This window comes from Microcaecilia unicolor, chromosome 5 (assembly GCF_901765095.1).
Source record: "Microcaecilia unicolor chromosome 5, aMicUni1.1, whole genome shotgun sequence".
Classification (NCBI taxonomy): Eukaryota; Metazoa; Chordata; class Amphibia; order Gymnophiona; family Siphonopidae; genus Microcaecilia; species Microcaecilia unicolor.
Window position 1 is genome coordinate 99,029,561 of NC_044035.1, and position 17,053 is coordinate 99,046,613.

At 48.7% G+C, this 17,053-nt stretch overlaps 1 protein-coding gene across 1 annotated transcript in view; it reads right to left on the minus strand.

The window, feature by feature from the left end:
• Positions 1-17,053, minus strand: part of JMJD1C (jumonji domain containing 1C) — a 673,912-nt gene that overhangs the window by 109,701 nt on the left and 547,158 nt on the right. Inside the window, exon 12 of the mRNA XM_030203125.1 lies at positions 13,628-13,842. Coding sequence (XP_030058985.1) covers positions 13,628-13,842 — 215 coding nt within the window. The remainder of the gene's footprint in view (positions 1-13,627; positions 13,843-17,053) is intronic.

Sequence of the window (17,053 nt, forward strand, 5' to 3'; positions counted from 1 at the left end):
CAGTGTTGGGAAGTCGATCTATTAAGGGAACTTGGCCACTGGGCATTATTGAATAATATTAAGGGCATACCTGAGCTTACAATTAGTGAGCAACTTTGGGATACCTGAGCTTACAATTAGTGAGCAACTTTGGTAGTGTTATTTTAGTACTACACAGAGCATATTTTGCTTGAGAACAGTTGTATATGGCGGGTAGGCTGCATCTCCCATCTGCATTAAATTTCACAGAGAACAGAACACTGTATTCATTGTTTTGGGAGTTGACTAGCAATAGAACACTTCTGGACATCACTGGTTCATTATATGTCTACTTCCTCAGCTATAGGCTTACAGGCTACATTGAGCAATTGCTATAGGACATACCAGGAACCTTTCATGGGAAAATTGAAGGGGAGACTTTATTGTTCAGAAAATGTGTCTTCTTGCATGAAAGTGTATTCTGCAATATTGGACTTCTTTGGAACTTCCAGGTTATTGGCACTGGAGGAATCAGCTTTACACCCTGATTGTAATGGAGGAGCGGGATGCTAGAAGCTCTTTCAAATTATTTTTTGATGGTATGGGATTCATATATACAGACTCTGATTCCCAAAGGATGAAGTCTAATTTTAAGTTCGCTATGAAACTTGCCTGAGCATTTATCTACGATATCATGGTTTTAGAGCTTTGGTCCTTCATCAAGGGCAGATGGGGGGGGGGGAAGGGGGTGTGTGCTGTAATCTTGAGTTTGGGGGGAGGGTTCAAGTTAGAGTGAGGGGCATTGATCTGGTACACTGAGACCTGTTTTCTGTGTGTTTCTTTTGCTATATTTTTCTTGAAACTCAAAAATTGTTTGAACATACATAGCATAGAATGCATATAAAATAAAATTATGATTTAGCAGGATCAAAAAGTAGACTGCAATCAATTCCCACATCTAGTCTCTAATACTGAATACCCCTTTGTAGTAAAACAATACCCACTTTCTCAGTTCATTTTTTAAATCCCTATTTTCCCTTTAAAAAAAACAAAACAAAAAACTTTTCTATTCCAGATGTCATGCTCAGTAAATATGTTAACTTAAATTTAGCTAAAAAAACCATTTAGGTTATTTTATAAGGCTTGTGTGGCATTTTCACGTATAAATGTGTGAAAAAAGCGAAGTTACTTACCTGTGGCAGGTATTATCTGAGGACAGCAAGACTTATATTCTCACAAGTGGGTGACGCCGACTCATGTCGCCTGGTCTGGGACTTATGATTAGTATAAGTAGAGATTTCTGGCGCACAAGACAGGCTCCACCGCTCATGTGAGTGTGTCTTCCTGCCCGTTGCAAGGATGCGGTCTCCTTAGTTTTATACTACAGCAAAAAAGTAAAAATAAAAAAGGAGACAACTCCAAGGGGAGGTGGGAGGGATTGTGAGAACGTAAGCCCTGCTGTCCTCTGAAAATACCTGCTACAGGTAAGTATCTCCTCTTTCTCTGAGGACAAGCAGGGCATTAATTCTCACAAGTGGGAAATCCCTAGCATCCAGACCCACCAAAAACAGCAACACTGGTCAATTGGGCCTCGCAATGGTGAGGACATAGCGCAGATTATCTTGAAACTATATACAATCTGAAAGGAAGTGCAGCCTGGAACAGAATAAAATGGGTCTATGAGGGTGGAGTTGGATTCTAGACACCAAACTGATTCTGCAACACTGTCTGCCCGAATCAAGTATCGCGTCAGGTATCCTGCTCAAGATAGTAGAGTGATGTGAATATGTGGACTGAAGACAAAGTCATAGCCTTGCAAATTTCTTCAATGGAGGCTGACCTCAAGTGGGCTACCGACACAGCCATGGTTCTGACATTGTGAGCCGTGACATGACCCTCTAGGGCCAGCTCAGCCTAGGCATAAGTGAAGGAAATGCAATCTGCCAGCCAATTAGAGATTGTGCATTTCCCAATGGCGACCTCCATCCTATTGGGATCAAATGAAATAAAAAGTTGTGTGGACTGTCTGTGGGGTCTGATCTGCTCCATGTAGTAGGCCAATGAACTCCAAGGTGTGCAAGGTGCTTTCGCCAGGATGGGCATGAGGTCGGGGAAAGAATGTTGGCAAGACTATCGACTGGTTCAGATGGAATACTTTCGGCAGGAACTTAAGAGTGCGTGTGGAGGACTACTCTGTTGTGACGAAACTTAAGTGTAAGGTGAATCTACCACTAAGAATTGAAGCTCACTGATCCTACAAGCTGAAGTAACAGCCACCAAGAAAACGACCTTCCAGGTCAAGTACTTCAGATGGCAGGAATTCAGTGGCTCAAAAGGAGCTTTCATCACTTGGGTGAGAACGACGTTGAGATCCCATGACACAGGTGGAGGTTTGACGGGGGGCTTTGACAAAAGCAAACCTCTCATGAAGCAAACAACTACAGGCTGTCCAGAGACGGGCTTACCCTCTGCACGATAAGCACTAAGGTGAAACCCTTACGGAGCTGGTCTTTAGACCACATTTTGATAGGTGTAGAAGGTACTCAAGCAGGGTCTGTGTAGGGCAAGCAAGGGGATCTAGGGCCTTGCTCTCACACCAGATGGCAAACCTACTCCATTTGAAAGAATAGCATTTCTTAGTGAAGTGTTTCCTGGAAGCCAGAAAGACCCGGGAGATACCGTCCGAAAGACCCAAGGAAGCTAATTCTAGGCTCTCAACATCCAAGCTGTGAGAGCCAGAGACTGGAGGGTGGGATGTAGAAGAGACCCCTCATTCTGTGTGATGAGGGTCGCAAACACTCCAATCTCCACGGTTCTTCGGAGGATAACTCCAGAAGCAGAGGGAACCAATTCTGCAGTGGCCAGTATGGTGCAATCAGAAGACACTGGAGTTGCATGTGGTGTCGGAGGCAGCACCACAGGTTGAGGGCCAAGTGGGGCCACAACAAGAGGCAGGGTAGGCGCAAGCACCCCTGACGCCAATGCACACTATTGCAGAAGGCCATCCAGCAGCTCAAGGATTGAGGGCAGACAACGGGAAAAACTGGGATGTCAATTGAGGCACAGGTTGCAGAACTGTCGAGGTCGATGCGGAAGCTGGCTCTTGGCTGCTAGAAGACCAACGCATCAGAACTTGCTGTATTGAGAGTGGTGCTCCCGGCAACGACGCTTCTTGGGTGCCTAATCCTTTGACACCCCGGAGCTCCCAGCACCATACGTCAATGGCAAATCGATGTCGATGCTTCTTGGCCTTCATCCGAAGCTTGTCAACGAAGCTCCTTGGTGCTGATGAAGATGATGTTGAATCCACACGTCACCTCTGGGTCAGGTCCAACAATGGATGGTCCCAGGGCCCTGGCACAGCAGGAGGCCTTCAGGCAGGTGGAGACCCACTCCTTCACTGCTCCCAGTATCCAAAGGTCTAACAGCAGCCATGCTTACAGACGCTCCCGATGCAATGCTCAAAGTCGATGTTGATGAACCGGAATTGGCTCCAAAAATCCTCTCTGGAAACTTGGTCCTCTTCTTCATATGAAGACAGAGAACACAGTTAGTTGGGCTATGGTCAGGCCCAAAATACTGAAGACACCAAGAATGGGTGTCTTTCCCAGAGATTGTCAAACTGCACCGGGTACAGCACTTAAAGGCCACTGGGAACCTTTGTGGACATAAAAGGAAAAACTTCCTCGGCTAAATTAGTGATAGTGCAGTGGCGTAGCCAGACCTAACATTTTGGGTGGGCCCAGAGCTAGTATGGGTGGGCACTATGTATATAGGTGTGAGTCGCATTTCTTGGGATACTCCTAAATAATGCCTTGATGAAGGATTTCTAATGAACAGCCTGCCCAACAAGTGTCCTGCATAAACATTAATCAAATAAATACCTATGTTGCAAACCTTACCACCACCGATTCTGAACACACAAATATCAATAACAGCACCTTTAAAAAGGCAGCAGTGAATATACACAACAGCAGTACGTGTCCCATTGGAAAAGCCAAACAAGTCAGACTGATATAGATCCCCTCACAGCCACACGCCAGAAGAATCTTTCACCTCAGTCACATGCAGAACACAGACTAACCCTCATCAATTACAGAATAAAGGACCAAAACTTCTAAATTGTCCTGTAACTCAGAATCAGCCCTACCCATCAGCCTTGTCTCCCCCCCCCCCCATCCCTCCCTGTAGCCTGATATCAGCCCTACCCATTCCTTCTTACCACCCATCTATCCCTGTAGCCTGGCATCAGCTTTACCCTTCCCTTCCTAACCTGCCCCCTCCTATATTCATATAGCTCAGAATCAGCCCTACCCATCCTTTCCTACCTCCCATCCATCTCTGTAGTCCAACATCAGTCCTTCCCTTCTCTATCTTACCCCCTCCTATCTCATTCATCCCCATAGCATCCATCCACATAGCCCAGCATAAGCCCTTCCCTTCTCTATCCTTCCCCCCCCCCCCCCCCATCCATCAGCCCTTCCCTTCTCTACCCTAACCCCATCTCCATAGCCTGGCATCAGTCCTTCCCTTCTCTACCCTACCCCCATCCCTCCTTCCCCGTAGTCTAGTGTTAGCCCTGTCCTACCCTTACCCATCCCCCCATAGTTTGGAATCTCCCCCAAGTCTGCAGGGCCTAATTACCTGGCTGTGCTCCGGACTTGGGATGGAATTGGCCTCCAAGATTCTTCTGCTGAGTGCTGATACTACTGGTGGCCCGGCGGGGATGGAGTGCAAGCGCAGCAGGCAGCGGAAAGCGCAGGCTCGTGGCTGCACTGATGATGGTGGGCAGCTGCGAGCTAGGAGGGAGAGAGGAGCCAGCCATCGGAAGAGACATCAGTACGCAAGGTGCACGGGCCAAGGTGCCGCAGGGGAAGGAAGGCTCAGCAGTCATCGGTCGAGATGGGCGGGGCTCGATGGAAGAGAGAAGGAGGAGACGCACGCAGCGAGCGGCAGGCAGTAGAGATGTTAGGCGCGTGCCGGTGCGAAGGCAGGCCGAACTGATGACGGAGTAGAGGTTAGAACACCCCCCCCCCCCATTGGGTTGCACCGGGGCGGTCCGCCCCCACCGCCCCACCCTCTGTAAGCCACTGCTAATTGCGGCAAGGAAAATAAAAGGCTTAAACGCGCGCGACAAGGGGGGCAGGAAGGAACGAAGTGGAAGCACAGTCTGCAGTGTTCTCTAAATCTGTCGGACTAAACTCAGGTGAGCTGCTGTTTTTTTCTGTCGGCTGTGCACTGCACTCTCCCTCCCGCTGCAGCCTAATCAGCGCCTAGAGGACCGGCACCGATTGGAGGAGCAGGACAAACTGGGTGGGCCTGAGCTGAGATTGGGTGGGCCAGGGCCCACCCAGGCCCACCCGTAGCAACGCCCCTGTGATAGTGCCTGAAAAAGGGGCAAGGCATGGCAAAAAGGAAGGGAAATATCCCAGCTAAAGTGAAGACCTAAAACAGCCGAATGACAATAAAAAAGAAAGGTAACTTAAAACCGGGCAAAATCAAACAAAAAAAAAAAAAAAAGGAAAAAAAAAAAAGGGGGGGGGGGGGGGGGGTGTTCCACAATGGGAATACAAAAAAGGACAAAAAAGAAAATCACCCAAAAGGCACAAAAAAAACTCTTTGGACTGAGCAGAACACCCTCTCCTCACCACGGTAGAAAAAGAGGAGACTGCGCTCTTGCAGCAAGTGGGAAGGCACTCGCGCATATGTGGTGGAGTGTGTCTCGTGCTCCAGAAAGCTCTACTTATGCTAATCATATGTCCCAGACCGGGCGACGTGGGTCAGCGTCACCCACTTGTGAGAAGTAATGCCCTGATTGTCCAAGGAGAAAACAATTTAACAATGCTGCTTTTCACAAGAAAATTTGCCAAAGGATGCATAGATTTTAAGGGGAAAGGTTCTGGGAGTGGTGTGGGAACGGATACTCTTTCCCATTTTATGGCAATATACATATAGTTTAAATTTACTACATTTCCCTGTTGGCAGTTACACCTCTTCCAAAGCATGCGTAAACATCAGCTACTAGGCTCATTTGGATCTGTTATATCCACAAGTGATTGAGGGGCCAAATGTGCTAGTTTCTGTGGTGTCTAACACCACCTGAAAATTAAAAAAAAAAAAAAAAAAATTATTCCACCAACTTCTCATGTACATGTAGACTACTAAAATTTGGCACTTACATATGTAAGTGATAGCAAATACACATTGTTAAATACACACTTCTCCATGTCCACAAAATAATACACGTATACTTGGGTAGCATTCTCTGCAGGCTGTCTGCCAGAAACTGCTCTATCTAGCTTTCTAGCTTGCTAGTTAAATGTTTTGACCAATGATGTGGGTGACTCCCCTTTCTGCTTTGCCAATGTTACTCATCTCCTCAGTTTGTTTTTTCTGTGCTTAACAGCAAACATTGTCCCTCTTACACAGAAGAAAGGAAACATGAAAATTCTCCTTACTACTAAGGAAAACCAGTTATGTGCCAAACCAAAGGACCTAATTCAGGTATTGGCAGATTTAAATCAGTAAACACTCAGCACACTAGTGACCCCGCAGGCTTGCAGCTAGTACCAATGGGTCTGATCCCCAGCAACACTGCCCTCCATCCCACCAAGCTTTCCTTATCCAGGTGAAACCTTATGCACAGTTTGAGGGGTTGAAAATTGTATACTGTCTGAATCAGAGCTCCACAACAGCTCTCTCAAGTGGTCTCAATCTGCTGCTTCCATGCTATCCATGTCCCTTTAAATAAAGTCTCTACATAGGACTTCGATGACAGGACAAGTAACACTTCAAAACAATCTACTGTTGGGGACAATGCTAAACACTCCAAGCATTCCACACTGCAGCTGCTTAATGAGCAGAAGGTGTTAACCACATAGGTAACTTAAAAGCCTTTAAAAGAACAAAATAAAAATTCAGCAGGAAAACCAAAGCAAGCTTGTTATCCCTGCACCTTCCCTAGCTCTTCCTAAAAAGCGAATGATACATACCTGTAGCAGGTGTTCTCCGAGGACAGCAGGCCTGATTGTTCTCACGACTGGGTTGACGTCCACGGCAGCCCCCACCAACCGGAACAAAACTTTGCGGGCGGTCCCGCACGCAGGGCACGCCCACCGCGCATGCGCGGCCGTCTTCCCGCCCGTGCGCGACCATTCCCGCTCAGTTGAATGACAAGCAAATGATCAAAAACGCAACTCCAAAGGGGAGGAGGGAGGGTAGGTGAGAACAATCAGCCTGCTGTCCTCGGAGAACACCTGCTACAGGTATGTATCATTCGCTTTCTCCGAGGACAAGCAGGCTGCTTGTTCTCACGACTGGGGTATCCCTAGCTCTCAGGCTCACTCAAAACAAGAACCATGGTCAATTGAACCTCGCAACGGCAAGGGTAGAACAGAAATTGACCTACGAAGAACAACTAACTGAGAGTGCAGCCTGACCAGAATAAATTCGGGTCCTGGAGGGTGGAGTTGGATTTAAACCCCAAACAGATTCTGCAGCACCGACTGCCCGAACCGACTGTCGCGTCGAGTATCCTGCTGGAGGCAGTAATGTGATGTGAATGTGTGGACAGATGACCACGTCGCAGCCTTGCAAATCTCTTCAATAGTGGCTGACTTCAAGTGAGCCACCGACACTGCCATGGCTCTGACACTATGAGCCGTGACATGACCCTCAAGAGTCAGCCCAGCCTGGGCGTAAGTGAAGGAAATGCAATCTGCTAGCCAATTGGAGATGGTGCGTTTCCCGACAGCGACCCCTTTCCTATTGGGGTCGAAAGAAACAAACAATTGGGCGGACTGTCTGTGGGGCTGTGTCCGCTCCAAGTAGAAGGCCAATGCTCTTTTGCAGTCCAATGTGTGCAACTGACGTTCAGCAGGGCGGGTATGCGGTCTGGGAAAGAATGTTGGCAAGACAATTGACTGGTTAAGATGGAACTCCTACACCACCTTTGGCAGGAACTTAGGGTGAGTGCGGAGGACTACTCTGTTGTGATGAAATTTAGTATACGGAGCATGAGCTACTAGGGCTTGAAGCTCACTGACCCTACGAGCTGAAGTAACTGCCACCAAGAAAATGACCTTCCAGGTCAAGTACTTCAGATGGCATGAATTCAGTGGCTCAAAAGGAGGTTTCATCAGCTGGGTGAGGACGACGTTGAGATCCCATGACACTGCAGGAGGCTTGACAGGGGGCTTTGACAAAAGCAAGCCTCTCATGAATCGAACGACTAAAGGCTCTGCAGAGATGGCTTTACCCTCTACACGCAGATGGTAAGCACTAATTGCACTAAGGTGATTTCTTACTGAGTTGGTCTTGAGGCCAGACTCCGATAAGTGCAGAAGGTATTCAAGCAGGTTCTGTGCAGGGCAAGAACGAGGTTCTAGGGCCTTGCTCTCACACCAAACGACAAACCTCCTCCACTTGAAAAAGTAACTCTTTTTAGTAGAATCCTTCCTAGAGGCAAGCAAGATATGGGAGACACCCTCAGACAGACCCAACGAAGCGAAGTTTACGCCCTCAACATCCAGGCCGTGAGAGCCAGAGACTGAAGGTTGGGGTGCAGCAACGCTCCGTCGTTCTGCGAAATGAGAGTCGGAAAACACTCCAATCTCCACGGTTCTTCTGAGGACAACTCCAGAAGAACAGGGAACCAGATCTGACGGGGCCAAAAAGGCGCTATCAGAATCATGGTGCCGTGGTCTTGCTTGAGCTTCAGTAAGGTCTTCCCCACCAAAGGTATGGGAGGATAAGCATACAGGAGGCCGGTCCCCCAATGGAGAAGAAAGGCATCCGATGCTAGCCTGCCGTGTGCCTGAAGTCTGGAACAGAACAGAGGCAGCTTGTGGTTGGTCTGAGAGGCGAAAAGGTCCACCGAGGGGGTGCCCCACTCTCGGAAGATCTTGCGTACCACTCTGGAATGGAGCGACCACTCGTGCGGTTGCATGACTCTGCTCAGTCTGTCGGCCAGACTGTTGTTTACGCCTGCCAGGTATGTGGCTTGGAGGAGCATGCCGAACTGGCAAGCACAACGCCACATCCCGACGGCTTCCTGACACAGGGGGCGAGATCCGGTGCCCCCCTGCTTGTTGATGTAATACATTGCAACCTGATTGTCTGTCCGAATTTGGATAATTTGACAGGACAGCCGATCTCTGAAAGCCTTCAGTGCGTTCCAGACCGCTCAGAGCTCCAGGAGGTTGATATGAAGATCCTTTTCCTGGAGGGACCACAGTCCCTGGGTGTGAAGCCCATCGACATGAGCTCCCCACCCCAGGCGAGATGCATCCGTCGTTAGCACTTTCGTGGGCTGTGGAATTTGGAATGGACGTCCCAGGGTCAAATTGGTCCGAATGGTCCACCAGTGCAGTGAAGTGCGGCAACTGGTGGAGAGGCGGATGACATCTTCTAGATTCCCGGTGGCTTGAAACCACTGGGAAGCTAGGGCCCATTGAGCAGATCTCATGTGAAGACGAGCCATGGGAGTCACATGAACTGTAGAGGCCATATGACCTAGGAGTCTCAACATCTGCCGAGCTGAGACATGCTGAGACGCTCTGGTCTGGGAAGCGAGGGACAGGAGGTTGTTGGCCCTCGCTTCGGGAAGGAAGGCCTGAGCCGTCTGAGTATTCAGCAGAGCTCCTATGAATGCCAGAGACTGGACTGGCTGGAGATGGGACTTTGGGTAATTTATCACAAACCCCAGCAGCTCCAGGAGGTGAATAGTGCACTGCATGGACCGGAGAGAGCTCCTGCCTCCGAGGTGTTCTTGACCAGCCAATCGTCGAGATATGGGAACACGTGCACTCCTAGCTTGCGTAGATACGCCGCAACCACCACGAGGCACTTGGTGAATACCCGTGGGGCAGAGGCGAGCCCAAAGGGCAGCACACAATACTGAAAGTGCCGTGTGCCCAGACGGAATCTGAGATACTGTCTGTGAGCTGGCAGTATTGGGATGTGAGTGTATGCGTCCTTTAAATCCAGGGAACATAGCCAATCGCTTTTCTGAATCATTGGCAGAAGGGTGCCCAAGGAAAGCATCCTGAACTTTTCTTTGACCAGGAATTTGTTCAGGCCTCTCAGGTCTAGGATGGGGCGCATCCCCCCTGTTTTCTTTTCCACAAGGAAGTACCTGGAATAGAATCCCTGCCCTTCCTGCCCAGGTGGCACGGGCTCGACCGCATTGGCGCTGAGAAGGGCGGAGAGTTCCTCTGCAAGTACTCGCTTGTGCTGGGAGCTGAAGGACTGAGCTCCTGGAGGACAATTTGGTGGAGGGGAGGCCAAATTCAGGGCGTATCCGCACCGCACTATTTGGAGAACCCACTGGTCGGAGGTTATAAGAGGCCACCTTTGGTGAAAAAGTTTTAATCTCCCTCCGACTGGCAGATCGTCCGGTACGGACACTTTGATGGCGGCTATGTTCCCATGGATCCAGTCAAAAGCCCGTCCCCAGCTTTTGCTGTGGAGGCGCAGGGGGCTGCTTAGGCGCACGCTGTTGACGGGAACGAGCGCGCTGGGACTGTCCCTGTGCCTGATGAGGCCTTCGGGCCGGCTGGGTGTACCTACGCTTGTTGTAGGCGTAGGGCGCAGCCTGCCTGGCCCGGGAAAAACGTCCACCTGCTGAGGTGGATGCTGAAGGCGCCTGGTGGGAGAGCTTGTCGAGGGCGGTTTCCCGCTGATGCAGTTGGTCCACCAACTGCTCGACCTTCTCACCAAAAATATTATCCCCCCGGCAAGGGACGTCGGCCAGTCTCTGCTGTGTGCGGTTGTCCAGGTCAGAGGCACGCAGCCATGAGAGCCTGCGCATCACTATACATTGGGCTGCAGCACGAGATGCCACGTCACAGGTGTCATATATACCCCTGGACAGGAACTTTCTGCACGCCTTCAGCTGCCTGACCACCTCCTGAAAAGGCCTGGACTGCTCCGGGGGGAGTTTGTCGACCAGGTCCGCCAGTTGCTTCACATTATTCCGCATGTGGATGCTCGTGTAGAGCTGGTAAGACTGGATGCGGGTCACAAGCATGGAAGATTGGTAGGCCTTCCTCCCAAACGAGTCCAGAGTGCGAGACTCCCGCCCCGGGGGCGCCGAGGCGGTATCCCTCGAACTCCTTGCCCTCTTGAGAGCAGAGTCCACGACCGTCGAGTCATGAGGCAATTGGGGCCGCATTAACTCTGGGTCCGAGTGGATCCTGTATTGGGACTCCACTTTCTTGGGGATGGTGGGGTTAGATAACGGTCTCAACCAGTTCCGAAGCAGTGTCTCTTTGAGGACATTGTGCAACGGCACCGTGGAGGACTCTCTAGGTGGTGATGGATAGTCGAGGACCTCGAGCATCTCAGCCCTCGGCTCATCCACAGAGACCACGGGGAAGGGAATGCAAATTGACATATCCCTGACGAAGGAGGCAAAGGAGAGGCTCTCAGGTGGCGAGAGCTTTCTCTCAGGTGAAGGAGTGGGGTCGTAGGGAAGGCCCACAGACTCCTCTGAGGAGAAATATCTGGGGTCCTCCTCCTCCCCCCACGAGGCCTCTTCCTCGGTGTCGGACATGAGCTCCTGCAGCTCAGTCCTCAACCGGGTCCGGCTCGACGTCGAGGCACCGAGACCTCGGTGGCGTCGTCGAGCGGTGGACTCCCGCGCCGGCGGGGATGAAGCTCCCTCCATCGACTCCACCTGCGTGGCGGTTGAGACTGGCGCCGCAAGCCTCGGCACTGGGCTAGAGCACGCCGGCGCGGGCGCAAGCACCCCCGGCGCCAGCACAATCTGGCGCATCAGCCCTTCCAGGATCCCCGGAAGGATGGCTCGGAGGCACTCGTCCAGGCCCGCTGTCGGGAAAGACGAAGGGGCCGGTAGAGGTGTCGGTGCCGGAAGCTGCTCGGGTCCAGGAGACTGCACCGAAGTGCTGGCACCCTGACGTGCTACCTCTACGACAGAGGGGGACCTCTCCTCTCGACGCTGCCGCTTCCTCGGCGTCGACTCATCCCTGGCGCCGGGAGCCGGATGCATCGTGGGCGACCGATGACGGTGTTTCTTCGCCTTTTTACGGTGCACGTCATCGGCGCTCGGTGGGACAGAAGAGGAGGAGGTGGATCCCCCTCGGCCTCGAGAAATCGGGTCCGACAGGGTTCGGTCCCGAGGGCCCTGGGTAGAGGGAGTGACCGGGGCCGATTGCCCACGCGGCCTCTCACCCCTGCTGTCTCCGGAGAGGCGGTGGAACGACGGGACCTGTGCTCGTGGGGTCGATGCCGTCGGTGCCGATTTCGTGGACATCGATACCGGTACCGAAGATCCGGCCGTCGATACCGATGCCGTCGAAGTCGAGGGGCCGGCGCAAGTTCCAAAAAGACGGTCCCGAAGAACTTGCCTCGCTGCTTGTGTCCGTTTCCGGAGACCGAGACACAAGGTGCACGTCTTGGTATCGTGCTCCGGCTCGAGGCACTGGAGGCACCAAGCGTGGGTGTCGGTCTGCGAGATATGCCGGCCGCACCGACCACACTTCTTAAATCCAGTCGGGACCTTCGAGGACATCGACGGAAAAATCGCGTCGGCGAAGTCAAAGTCGTCGATGGTGGCGGTAAAAATCACACCGCGAAAATAAATCGACCGCGTGGCCACAAGGCCGCAACGAGACGCCCCCGCTAAAAGACGAGGGAAAAACAAAGTTCAGCGTTTTTTGTTTTTTTTTTACACAAAGGAAGAGAGAAAAACGGAGAACAACGAAGAGAAAAAAGTTCGTGGAGCGCGATCCGGTTTCCGGGGCTGACAGAGAGAGAGACGAACGCGGCTCTCTCCAGCGCGGAAAAGAAAAGACTGAGCGGGAACGGTCGCACACGGGTGGGAAGACGGCCGCGCATGCGCGGTGGGCGTGCCCTGCGTGCGGGACCGTCCGCGAAGTTTTGTTCCGGTTGGTGGGGGCTGCCGTGGACGTCAACCCAGTCGTGAGAACAAGCAGCCTGCTTGTCCTCGGAGAATAGATGATACCTCCGGTACAAACTAAACAAAGCTCTTGTGTGCCTCACAATACTCAAGATGCAGCTTTACTGTTATAGCTTTTTCAGAAAGTGTTGCAACAGCCTCCGGTACCTATTTATTAGGCTTCTCTTTGGTCTATTCATTTTCAAACTCCAGCAACTGCTCATTTGCCTACACTGCACAGTCTTTCTCGGGCCCCCTCCTTGTTACTTTACAGTTCTCTCTCATTGGCAGGAATAAACAGGGTTGGCTGCAATCAAGCCTGGCCTCTGTTCAAACAGCTGAATCTAATAATTGATTCAATTTGGCCAAGTATGCCATTTATCAAAACATTTAATCAGCAAGCTAGGGAGGGCAGCTTTGGGCAGGCAGCCTACAGAGGTGGATACCTAAGTATGCCTGCATTATCCTGATGTCCATGGCAAATCCCTGTTACAAGTAAGCAACTATGCTTTGAATGTAAAGACCTAAGTGTTGATGCTCTTTTTTCAAGCATGTTTTTTGTGAAATTGAGGCTCTTGTTGTACGTGTCTGCAAATGCATGTGTATTTGCCAGCATCTTAATAGGTATTTTATAAAAGTTTAAGGGAATTATGAATAATCTTGATCTGAACATCTCATTTCCTAACCAGGTGCTGTACAGATAATGAGGCATCAAGTATAATAGTGCAAACAAATGAATGATACTCTTACCATCTTTCTTCATCCATGACATAGCTGCCTTTTCAGATGTTACTAACTGACAGAATTTATCTCCTATATTGTCTAAGATGTACTTGGTAGCTTCTAGATCTAGCTCTTCATCTTCTTCATTTTCAGGTGTCCATAAACTCAATGCTTCATCATCATATTGATCAGGCGATGAGAACCCATCTACTCTTATCACTCCATTTTTACTGAAAGATAACCTAATAAGGAACAGTAAATACAAGTACTTTCATTAGTTTACACATTAACACTGCTAAAGTTACTTAAAGATCAGAAGAGTTATCCACTAATGATAAAGGAAATAATCCAAAGTTGCCTTTGATTACTGTTTTCATTCCTAAGTGTGGGTAAAAACACGTGCTGTTTCATAGTGCATGTACTTTTGACAGCAGGGGGAGAAAAGGGCTAGTTTAGATCAAAAAGGGCAAGTGCTCACAGTGATTTAGTTTCAAATCATGTCTACTTTCTGGTGCATACGTTTTACTCCCATGCAGGTGAAGATGGTTGAAAAGAATCAGTCGATACACAGACAATGCTCCAAAACTTCTAAAAGTTTATTGTCCAACAACCAAGGCTTGACACCGCCGTTGAGTCTTGGTTGTTGGACAATAAACTTTTAGAAGTTTTGGAGCATCGTCTGTGTATCATTTGAGTCACCTTTGCTGTTTCCTGTGTTTCTTCACGTCTGCGAAGGCTTCTGTTTTTCTGTATGTACATCAAAAAAACTCAAGTGACATGAATTCTGCCTGAATTTTCAAAGACTGCTCTGTGGGGTTTCAAAACTGCCTTCCCCATTGTTTATTTTTTGCTCACACCTTTTTCAGTAGTAGCTCAAGATGAGTTACATTCAGGTAACACTGGGTATTACTCTGTCCCTGGAGGGCTCACAATCTAATTTTGTACCTGAGGCAATAGCGGGTTAAGTGACTTGCCTAAGATCATAAGGAGCAGCAGTAGGATTTGAACCAGCCAACTTTGGACGTCAAGACTGGTGCTCTAACCACTAGGCTACTCCTCTACTGTGAAAAAGTCATAAAGAAAGGCAGCAGCCTTATTTGAAATCAGTAATTATAGGCATCAGCCAATGCATAATACAGTTAGTGCTAATATAGTTCTCATAGCTTGTCTTATAGAATTTTGAATGGCAGAAGACCCAAGCTAGTATCAAATTTTAAAGGGAATGCAACTACATAAGCACTATACTGCTCACTTTTACCAGTACTATTTTGGTGGATCATATGCTGTTCATTATAGCATTTCTGGGAGCAGAATCTCAATCTCGGAATCCAGTCTAGGCTCACCACATGGTACTGTAAGGACCGCTGCTCAGTCATGACTGGCACATTAATTTATTTCCCCTTAAACATTTCCAGAAAGCCATATTCCTCTAGACAAACAGGATTTACACCAAACCATTACAAAATTGTTTACATATTACTGAAAACGAACCCTTAACACTTGCTAAATGAGGATGTGGTTTTGCAAACAGCATTTTAAAAAAAATTGTTGCCTTATTATTTTTAATCTGGCATTGTGATACTAGGAACTTAGATTGTCACGTTACTGCATCTATGAAGTTCCTGCAGAATTATACTATTGTTACTGTTTCCTTTCAGGCCATTATAGTTTACAGCAGGCCTCAACATATCTTCAGCACCAGATTACTCTAACACCCAAAAACCACACCAAGCACCTAGGATTTTTATAGCCTGAATACTGGTCTTCATGATATGCACTCTGTAGTTTTCAGCGACTTTGAATGCATGAACTCCTCTATCTCGGGTGAGATAAGTGGGGGAGTTCATGCATCATGTGGCTCAAATTAAATGAGATACGTTTGGCACAAGCCCTGATAAGAAAATAGCAGCTATTGTGAACCTCCAGCAGCAGCATCTGGGGAGCAAGCCAGCAATGTTTACAGGGAAGGCTTAAGCCAATGGGTGAGGTGGCAAAAATGAGGTAGAAAGGGGTTTGGGAGAGAAACTGGTAGAAACAAGGGAGATCATGATTATGTAAGAGACATGTTAGTGGGTATCCAAGTTCTGATGAAAGATAAAACAAAGAGGTAAAATCAACTTACATACAGGATGAGATGGGGGGGGGGGGGGGGGGGGGCACTGGCTAGCTGCCAGTACTTTCACTGGCCCAAGAAAGACCTGATTTACCAAGGTCTTTTTCCTCAGACACAGGACGGGAAACATTCTTAGGAAATCAGGCTATAATAGGAGCTGCAGCAAACCTCTTGAGATCAAAATAACACCCCACCTTCAACTTCAGTGGAGACAACTGGGTTGGGGGGGGGGGGGGGGGGTCAAATGAGCTCACAGCCACTGGGTCTTAAACTTCTGGACTAGCTCTAGATACAAAGGAAATATGTTAAGGCCTGCTTTAGAGATTACTTTATCAACCACATTCCCTTCACCCTCTCGTCTTCTAGATCTTCTTGGTCTATCAGCAGCTACTAACATAGGCTTTAGTGTACATTTTTGAGTGCTAATTTTACTGGTCTTTAAAATACGCTCTAGTGCTAAAAAAATGTATACTAAAAAATGGCATTAAGTTTAGCACTCTTTCCATGGAAAAGACTTGCATAAACTGTTCTGGTACCTCCCCCACCCACTTGCCTCCTTGTTCACCTCCCGACTCATCCCATGGCCTGGCAACAGTTGCTTCATGTTAACTTTCACATTTGAAAGAATCCGCTTCCTTATCCATCACAGCCAGCTGCCATTTTTTAAATAGCATTGATATAGTTATGGCATTGGTTCATTGACCTCAGCAAAATCTGTATCATTTAAAAACAACAGCAGCTAGCAGCAATGGATACAAGAGGAGATGAGAGAAGCTTTCATATGGATGGCTAACTACAGGATAGGATCCAGTAGGGTAAGAAAGGCTCTGGACAAAGCTCCTCTGACTTGGGGGTTCACAGGCTGGACCAGTCTCTCCAATTTTTTAAAATAAAAATGGTAGTAAAGTTAGGCTGCTTCTTAACAGTCCTACTGGTTTTACCCATTATCTAAAAAAAAAAACCAACAACACTTTTTAGACTAAAGGTTTCAGGACTTATTTTATTTTTTTTTGCATGGATTTTTGAACACTATCACTCCAGTTTACTAAGTAGCGTTAGCAGCTGTCCATGTACTAGTGCCAACACAGCACTTCCACTTGAATGGGCCTTGTTGGCACTAGCGCATGGACAGCCACTAGCGCTGCTTCATAAACATACCCCTATGTTAGTAAAGCAAAACATATCGTAACTCATTATTACATTTGGGCTACAATCAAGCCCTTACCTCTAAAAGTGCACAGAGAGAAAGTCAATGAATCGGTGATTTTGAGGGATTAAGTAGACTTAGGCAAAGAAAACAAGTATACACATAAATGAAATGGATAGGGGAGAAAATAGTG